This window comes from Impatiens glandulifera, chromosome 6, assembly GCF_907164915.1.
Source record: "Impatiens glandulifera chromosome 6, dImpGla2.1, whole genome shotgun sequence".
Lineage (NCBI taxonomy): Eukaryota > Viridiplantae > Streptophyta > Magnoliopsida > Ericales > Balsaminaceae > Impatiens > Impatiens glandulifera.
Genome location: NC_061867.1, coordinates 54428544 through 54438357, shown reverse-complemented (window position 1 = coordinate 54438357; position 9814 = coordinate 54428544). Strand labels below are relative to the sequence as shown.

The 9814-nt window shown below is 29.1% G+C and overlaps 3 protein-coding genes across 3 annotated transcripts; 2 read left to right on the top strand and 1 right to left on the bottom strand.

The window, feature by feature from the left end:
* Positions 1 to 656: 656 nt before the first annotated feature.
* Positions 657 to 1959, top strand: LOC124941276 (flavin-containing monooxygenase FMO GS-OX-like 7). Its single transcript, XM_047481579.1, has 4 exons — positions 657 to 1253; positions 1333 to 1482; positions 1562 to 1647; positions 1716 to 1959. The coding sequence occupies exons 1-4, from the start codon at positions 657 to 659 to the stop codon at positions 1879 to 1881; spliced, it is 999 nt and encodes a 332-aa protein (XP_047337535.1). The 3' UTR covers positions 1882 to 1959.
* A 1104-nt stretch (positions 1960 to 3063) lies between these two features.
* Positions 3064 to 3501, top strand: LOC124941280. The gene has a single exon (XM_047481582.1). It carries the CDS (start codon positions 3200 to 3202, stop codon positions 3374 to 3376), a length of 177 nt encoding a protein of 58 aa, XP_047337538.1. The 5' UTR covers positions 3064 to 3199; the 3' UTR covers positions 3377 to 3501.
* Positions 3502 to 6327: 2826 nt separating this feature from the next.
* On the bottom strand, positions 6328 to 8332 carry LOC124941277 (vesicle-associated protein 1-3-like). Its single transcript, XM_047481580.1, has 8 exons — positions 8107 to 8332; positions 7886 to 7956; positions 7724 to 7805; positions 7526 to 7641; positions 7295 to 7453; positions 7164 to 7208; positions 6763 to 6843; positions 6328 to 6671 (listed from the first exon to the last, which is right to left on the bottom strand). The coding sequence occupies exons 1-8, from the start codon at positions 8156 to 8158 to the stop codon at positions 6558 to 6560; spliced, it is 720 nt and encodes a 239-aa protein (XP_047337536.1). The 5' UTR covers positions 8159 to 8332; the 3' UTR covers positions 6328 to 6557.
* Positions 8333 to 9814: the final 1482 nt, after the last annotated feature.

The following is a 9814-nucleotide window of genomic DNA, read 5'->3' as shown; positions in this document are numbered from 1 at the left end:
TTTAATCAATTTTATAATATTTAACTTAGTTAAATATGAACCTTTTATTATAATATTTTTTTTATATAAATATGAAAAAAATAGTTTGTATATGAGAAAAAAAACTAGGTATTTTATTGTTTTTAATTATTATATTGCTTTAGAATGAGTTTCTAATTTAAAAAAATATATATATAACTCACTTAATTTCAATTTCAATCTTATAGAGAAGATTCTAAAACATAAATATCAAACCTCCATCTTATTAAAGAATTTCAAAGCGCTTTAAGAAGTTTTAGGCTTGCTCGAGTAAGCTCCGAAAATTTTATGGAAAATTTCCAATTTAATTTTTACTCGATATGCTTGATGTTTGATGTCATGAATTTGTATTTGTTTTAATCCGTTTTCTATTTAAAATCAAGTCTATGATTGGTCTAACTTGATACAATTTATTAAAGGTTTTTTTTTTTTTTTGAGATTTTTTAATAAAATAACGCTAATATGGATTTCTAAACAAAAATATGACTTTTCACTCTTTTACTCTTTTGCATAATATCATTGATCCAGATCTAGGCTTAACAATAAATAATTCGATTAATTAATAACTTAATAAAAATCAAAAACATTATATATATACTTATTTAGTGAAAATGAACAAAACAAAATCACAATCTACTATGGCTAAGTCTGTTAAGACGGCGGTGATCGGAGCAGGCGTCGCCGGACTTGTCGCCGCCAGAGAACTCAGGAAAGAAGGCCACAAAGTAACCGTTTTCGAAAAATCATCGAAAATTGGAGGAACATGGGTTTATGATCCCCGTATAGAATCCGACCCGATTAGCATCGACCCGACTCGAGAAGTCGTTCATAGTAGCCTCTATCTTTCTCTTCGAACAAACCTTCCTAGAGATTTAATGGGTTTCTCTGATTATCCATTTTCAGTCAGAGAAAATGGAGATCTGAGGAATTACCCGGGTCATGAAGAGTTTTTGTTGTTTCTGAACGATTTCGTAAGGAATTTTGAAATCACTGAGTTGATTCGGTTCAACTCGGAGGTTGTTGGAGTCGAACGGGTCGGGTCGGGCAACGGCGGTTGGTCCGTGGAGTTCAAAAATAAGTCGGGTTCATCTGAAACCGAGATATTCGAAGCTGTCTTGATTTGTAATGGTCATCATACTATCCCGGTTTTGGCGAATCATTCGGGTATGGAAAAGTGGAAAGGAAAGCAAATTCATAGTCATAATTATCGTGTTCCAAAACCATTCCTAGATCAAGTAAGGTTCTTGTTTTTCATAAATTTTATGGACTTAAATTTTCGAGACTAATTGAAATGGTTATCCTTAACTATAACAGATTGTAGTTATGATTGGAAATGGTCCGAGTGGAATAGACATATCAAAAGAAATCGCTACAGTGGCGAAAGAAGTTCATCTTTCGTCAAGATCACCCGATACGAAAATCGCCAAATTGGAGGGCCACCATAACATGTGGCAACATTCCGATGCAAGAATTTCATCTTACATGTTTATAAATAAAACTTATTTGACATAATTTGATTGAACTGAATTTGACTATGTCGCAGATTGAATGTGTCGATAATGAGCGTGGTATTGTATTATTTAAAGACGGTTCATCAGTTCATCCCGATATAATCTTCCATTGTACAGGGTCTGTATTATTAAATGTATATCTTCAATTTTATTTAAATATCATTTTCATAAAACAATTTTTTTTAGGTACAAATACGATTTCCCATTTCTTAGGACAAATGGGGTTGTGGCCGTGGATGATAATCGTGTCGGACCGTTGTATAAACATGTATTCGCGCCAGAGTTTGCCCCTTCTCTTTCGTTTCTTGCCTTACCTACTCGGGTTGGTACTATTTTCGGATTGGTTAAGTAAATTATGTTCATATTTATATTTTTTTTAATAAACTTATATGAAGAGCAGGATATTTTATGTCGAATGGTTGAGTTTCAAGCAAGGTGGATCGCGAAAACATTGTCGGGAGAGGTTATTTTGCCATCAAAAGAGGATATGTTGGACAATGTTAAAGAATACTATAAGGAAATGGAGGAGGGTGGAATACCCAAGCATCTTACTCATCGCCTCTCGTTGAAGCCGGTACATTTATCTATCTTAGATACAAAATAATGAATTCAATTTAGCATTTAATTTTTTTTTTGTGTGTATATTGTAATGTTTAATAGATGGAGTATATAGATTGGCTTGCTAATGAAGTCGGCTTACCACCAATTGAAGAAAGGCTCAAGAAGATGTTTCGTCAACTAATGAATTCTTATCGAGATAGAAATATTGACAATTAAGTAAAAGAATTCATTTGCATTTATTCTTTATAATTCTTATGCTAACTAGTAATAATATAAAAAATCGTTAAAAAAATATTACGATAAAAATATTTATGAGCGGGTCAATCCATAATCCGACCCAAGTATCCATTACACTCACATATATCTAAATTAACCACTGCTCTCGACCCGACAATCTGGACACTTTAAAAATTTTAAAATTAAGCATCATTATCTATATATAGATTAGTTAGTTAAAAAGTTGAACTTGTATTGAATTTAAAATAAAAATGTTTTTAACCTAGTTGGTTAGAGGGTTGTACTTGTTTTGTTAGGTCGACAATTCGGACACTTTAAAATTAAACAACATTTTATATATATATAACTAAAATAATATACATTCAGTTCATATTCAAATTTTAAAACATCATGTAATATTTACTATAAAATAATCAATTAAAACAACATAGTTAGTAAAAATCAAAATAATATTTTATCTAAAAATCAAATCTCTTTTATAACATAAAGACTAAACTTTGAGAATAAATAGAAAATGTGAATGAAGATTGAGAGCTTCCTTACATATTTACACTTATCAAAATATAAAAATAGATCCTAACTTTCATTACATGATAAAATTGAACCCTTGATAATTAATATACATAAATTCAATCCTTTCCCCAAAAATTAAAAATATATATATAATCTTGGACAACAAGAAAACCCACCGCCATTGTTACATCATTAAAGCTCGATTCTTTCAATTCATCTCTCTCTATCTCTCTTTAAACAGATTAATCTGCGAATTCTTAATGAAAATTACAGTGGTGGGTTTGATTTGAAAAGGGTATTGATCAGATCTATCTAGATCTATTGATTAGATCGTAGAATTTTTTTTGAATTTGAAGAAGATGGGTATAATCAGAAGCTATTTCAGTTTTATTTGTGGAACAGTTTGTGGGGTTTATATTGCTCAGAATTATAATGTACCCAACATTAGAAAGCTTGCTTATTTTGGATTAGATAGGGCTAAGAAGGTTGAAGAGACCTACCGGAAACCTAAGAAGGACGGCGACGGCGATCTTTGAATTAGGGTTTTTTTGATTTGGGGATCTTTGTTTGTGTTTATGTATTTTTGTTGTTTTGATCTTAATGTTCTTATGTGATTAGTAATCTTATCTTTGTTTTGTTCTATCAACATGAACTGGATCTGTGTAAATTGTATTAATGGTTGGAAATTGGAATTATGATAATTTTGTTTTAATTTGGGACATTTGTTCTGTTATAGGGTTATTTAGATTATTTGTAAGTGATATTCAAATAATCTTATATATGTAATGAATTTGGTTTTTTTGGGTCCATGCATATGAAATCAAACATTGATCTAAGTCATAAGAACAATGTCAAAGTTATTTGAATAATAAAAAAATTGTACAAAACCTAATAGGAAAAGAGTGTAAAAGTATGTACAACCCGACGATTAAGAGTCGCTTAAACGTTATCTATTTTCTTTCGGAGATAGTTGATTAAGATGTTACACATTTCTTAGCGGATTTCAAACTTCTCCATGACCCCGACTGAGTTATATCTATAGTATTATGTTAGTTCACTAATTTAAAGGATCTGGTCTAAGATCGAGACAAAGAAAGACACGGAAGAACCATGTCGGAGAGGGCCAAGAAAGTACAATGAATATACTTTCCGGTATTGAAAAGAAAGCGACAACTTAAATACCCGTATCAGCCAATGTATCTATTTCAGTTTAAATCTAGGTTTGTAAATAAATAAAGTAAATTGCAAAAAAAAAAATATATATATATATATATAAGTTTCTAAACATAAGATTTTTACGAGTATTAAAAAAATGTTTTCTAAAAAAATATTATAAAAAAAGATCATTAAAGTTTTCTCTTATACACACACAAAAAAAAAATTGTTAAATTAAAAAATTGGATCATAAATTTTTCCAAAGGGGTATGTATCATTTTCATAGAAATATTGAACAAGAAAAACAATTAAACAAATCAAATTAATCCAACTAGCATTTAGCCCGTGCATTTGCACGAGTAATAATATAAAAAACCGTGAAAAAATTTACGGATAACATTTTTAATTTTATTTTTAACCGTTTTAAGTTTATAGGTGGGTCAATACATAATCCGACCCAAGTATCCATTTACTCAACATCATTATATATTAGTTAGTTAAAAAGTTGAACTTTTATTAATATTAAAACGTCCCGCATTTATCAAATTTGGTGTTTGAAATTAAAATATAAAGTCTTTGTAGCCTAGTTGGTTAAAGAGTTGTACTTATTTTGTTAGGTTGCAAGTTCGAAACATACCTCTAGCTTTTTAAATTTTATTTTTAACCATTTTAAATTTAAAAACGGGTAAACCCACAATCCGACCCAAGTATCCAAATTAACCACAGCTCTCGACACGGCAATCCGGACACTTTAAAAATTAAGAATCATTATATATATATAGATTAGTTAGTTAAAAAGTTGAACTTATATTAATGTTAAAACGCCCCGCGTTTATCAAATTTGGTGTTTGAAATTAAAATATAAAGTCTTTGTAGCCTAGTTGGTTAAAGAGTTGTACTTGTTTTGTTAGGTTGCAAGTTCGAAACATACCTCTAGCATTTTTAATTTTATTTTTACCGTTTTAAATTTAAAAACGGGTAAACCCACAATCCGACCCAAGTATCCAAATTAACCACAGCTCTCGACCCGGCAATCCGGACACTTTAAAAATTAAGCATCATTATATATATATATAGATTAGTTAGTTAAAAAGTTGAACTTATATTAATGTTAAAACGCCCCGCGTTTATCAAATTTGGTGTTGAATTTAAAATATAAAGTCTTTGTAGCCTAGTTGGTTAAAGAGTTGTACTTGTTTTGATAGGTTGCAAGTTCGAAACATACCTCTAGCATTTTTAATTTTATTTTTAACCGTTTTAAATTTAAAAACGGGTAAACCCACAATCCGACCCAAGTATCCAAATTAACCACAGCTCTCGACCCGGCAATCCGGACACTTTAAAAATTAAGCATCATTATATATATAGATTAGTTAGTTAAAAAGTTGAACTTATATTAATGTTAAAACGCCCCGCGTTTATCAAATTTGGTGTTGATTTTAAAATATAAAGTCTTTGTAGCCTAGTTGGTTAAAGAGTTGTACTTGTTTTGTTAGGTTGCAAGTTCGAAACATACCTCTAACATTTTTAATTTTATTTTTAACCGTTTTAAATTTAAAAACGGGTACACCCACAATCCGACCCAAGTATCCAAATTAACCACAGCTCTCGACCCGGCAATCCGGACACTTTAAAAATTAAGCATCATTATATATATATAGATTAGTTAGTTAAAAAGTTGAACTTATATTAATGTTAAAACGCCCCGCGTTTATCAAATTTGGTGTTGAATTTAAAATATAAAATCTTTGTAGCCTAGTTGGTTAAAGAGTTGTACTTGTTTTTTTAGGTTGCAATTTCGAAACATACCTCTAGCATTTTTAATTTTATTTTTAACCGTTTTAAATTTAAAAACGGATAAACCCACAATCCGACCCAAGTATCCAAATTAACCACATCTCTCGACCCGGCAATCCGGACACTTTAAAAATTAAGCATCATTATATATATATAGATTAGTTAGTTAAAAAGTTGAACTTATATTAATGTTAAAACGCCCCGCGTTTATCAAATTTGGTGTTGAATTTAAAATATAAAGTCTTTGTAGCCTAGTTGGTTAAAGAGTTGTACTTGTTTTGTTAGGTTGCAAGTTCGAAACATACCTCTAGCATTTTTAATTTTATTTTTAAACGTTTTAAATTTAAAAACGGGTAAACCCACAATCCGACCCAAGTATCCAAATTAACCACAGCTCTCGACCCGGTAATCCAGACACTTTAAAAATTAAGCATCATTATATATATATAGATTTGAAAAAAAAAAAAAAAGTTACAAATTGAAACAAGATTTATTTAATAGATGTAAGTAATCATCTAATATTAGCCAAACCAAATAATTCAAGCAAAAATAAAATTATCCACCTTATAGAGAAGGTATGTAGGTAAAGAGTAATAAACAAATCAATTGTTTTAAAGGTTAAATAAAAAAGCATCCTATAACCTTAAAAAAAAAACTTCTCAAATTTCAACATGTCATGTATGTCCTAGTAAAAGCTAGATCTTTCTTATAAATAGTAATAACGATGGGGGTTCGGGTAAGTTTCATATTTAGTTCTATCGTCGTCTACGCTTGCTTCAAAAGATAACCGATCAAAATACCTATCAGACCAAATAAAACCACGAACAATACCGAGAAGCCACCACCATGCTTCTTCCCCGTCTCATTTCTCAACAGTTCCTATTCAAATCCCAAATTCAATTGAAATGACATAAATAAATACCAATCTTTGAACATATCAAATTTCAATGAAAATGACATAAATAAATACCAATTCTTGGTGAAGCTTCATGTTTTGTTGAATAGCAAGTTCTTTCTCCTCCATCAGTTTTGACATAATAGAGGAAGACACCTGATGATAGAAAAACAAAATCAAATATGAACATGGGATAGATTTCTCTAATCTAGATCTATAAACATAAAGTGTATCATGCATCCTTTCATCAATCACATTATTCAAATCATGAACCGAGATACTAAGATTTATACCTCTATTTCATGATATATTTCTACCATCTCTAATGTCTTTTTATCATCAAAATAACTCACTTTTCAATAACTTAAATACAGATTACAGAACAAGCCCTAAGAGGAATACGATAGATAACACAAATCATATGATTAGTTCAAAGTATACGAGACAGGGAAAGGGAAGATTCAATAATCACCCACCCCAGATGAAGCTTTTTCCAATGGGTCACCGGAAGACCTAAAAGCCTGATAACAAATAAAGCAGGCAAAATATCAGAATTTAACAATCGAAATTCAGATTTCAGACATGAAAAAAGGAAATGAATCTATACAGAATCTGGTAACGAAGCTTGGTTTCCATTATCAATCACAGATGCCCTTGGCGAAGACCCATCTTCAGATCCTTCTTGAATTGGTGATGGATTATTTGCGGGTAAATAAACAACCCTCACCTTAAAATCACCAATAATCTTACCAGGTGCCTTTTCAAACTACAAAACAACATAAACATAAACATCATCTCCTTAAACACAGCAAAAGTAATCGAGAAAAGTTTAACACACCATTTCTGCAGTTACATCTTTAGCATCTATACCATCTGGAGCAATCACACTTTGAATAAGGAACTTATCTTTACATTGAAGATCTAAAGGTGCCTCCTTTTGTGCTTGCATTGTTACTAGAAAAATCAAATCAAAATTTCTTCAATAAACAGCTAAAATCTACAAAACCATTCAATGTAATAAGAAACAGGATAATACCCGTTACAATGCAGGGAGAACCAGGTAAAACCACACCATTGTTAGGACGAACACAGTAATTCTTAGGGTTTGTTGTTTTAATCTTGTCAATAAAACAGAATCAAGTCAATCAAACATATCTAACATATAAATCTCAATACCCAGAAGAACAGGATTCATTACCTTGAACGCTACATACTTATCAGTGGTGTTAGTTAACGTCAATGAACACGAACTCTGCTTCTTGGGTTCAACTTTTACAAAGATTAATCAAACTTTAGGTTATTCAAAACGAGATGTAACCCTAGATAGAAATTATCAGTGTAACAAACCTTGGAAAACAGTAACTAGGCTAAATTGAACAAAAAAATGATATGAATCATCGAGATTCAAACAAAATATACCTGGAAATTTGAGTTCTGGAGGTTGAACGTTGAGAAGATCGGCAGAACTCATGATGATGGGTATGAATCAGAGAGGAGAGAGAAAGCAAGGAGATTCAAAAATGGCGAGAATTTTGATGAGAGAGATTTGGATTCTTAAAAGGGTTAGGTGGAATTTGATCTGGATCAGGGAAGAAGAGAGAAACGGCGAAGGTGTCTGATGGATGAAGAAGATTGAAGATCCAATTTTTTATTTTTATTTTTATTTTAGTAAATAACATTACTAAATGGATATAATTCCAAATTATTATATTTTCAGATGATTATGTAAATATTCTATGAATCTATACATATTACTTTTAATATAATATGATATGTTTTATTATATTCAATTTTTACTCAATTAATAACTTAAAACATTGTAAATTTTAAATATTAAAGGACTCCATATTAACACATTAAAAAAAGAACTCAAAACTTGAGGTTTGAACTGGATTTCTAAAATCTTCCTACAAACCTTATCGTTTGAAAATCTTTAATATTAAAATTATATAAAAATCGAGTTTTATCTAGATGGTTTCAAACATTTTTAACTTATTATCGAATATTTATAAATAAATAAATCTATATCACTAATATAGTTATCCAATTTCAGTGAACTAAATTTTTTATTACAGATTCCTTAAAATTCGTTAGTCAAACCATTTAATTTATTGAAATTCGACATTGATTTTTTTGTTTATTTATACATGTCACATAAAATATAAAAATATAAGTTAACAGCATTTAAAATTGTTATGGTATAATTTTAAAAATAATGATCCACAAATTGTGATGTTTGAAATAACAAGTCTAAAAACTTAATTGTCACCAATAAAGTGTATCAATTTAAAAATTTAACTATTTTTAAAATATAAAATATTTTGACTAAAAATGTCAATGTTTGTATTTTTCTCCCAAAAATACATTTGGGATTAATAGGATAGACATTGGATTACTTTATATAATTGATGAATATCCATTAGTTTAATTTTTAATACGGTAACAACATTAATAAAATGTTATTAAAAATACACATTTTTCTATTGTGATTTTTATAATTTTAGTCATAGCCCACATAATTACATTTGTCTTTCAACTGATAATTCTACAAATTGACACAACACATTTAATAAGGATTAATTAATGTGTCTCTATCTCTAGGATATTTTGGTATATGAATTTATTATAAAATTCATATTAATTTAAAAAAAAACTTAAAAGGGATTTATTTATTTATTATTGTTAATGTATTTATATTATTTCTAATATAATTGATTTTAATGACGATTTATCATTTAAGACTCAAACTTCAGTCATGTTTACTAAATAAAACTTGAAATTTAAATTATACAATTTAGGGTTCAAATTATTATATTTTAGTCATTTGAATTTTTTCTAAAATTGACAAAATTTGATTATATTTATTCTAACAAATATTTTTTGTTTTTCTAATTATTTTGACACGTCTGCAAATTAAATAATATTTATAAACATTATATACATATTTTTTTTGAGATTGGTGTATTTTAAGTTTCAAGTTAGTTTGGTAACACTACAAAAAATAAACATGTATTAGCGAAGGAAGTTATCGATAAAATTTTTGATAAATATAATTTGCGACATTTATTTCATCTATATAATTTTTTCGCAAATATAAATGTAGCTAATACTCCGACGATTAAAAATT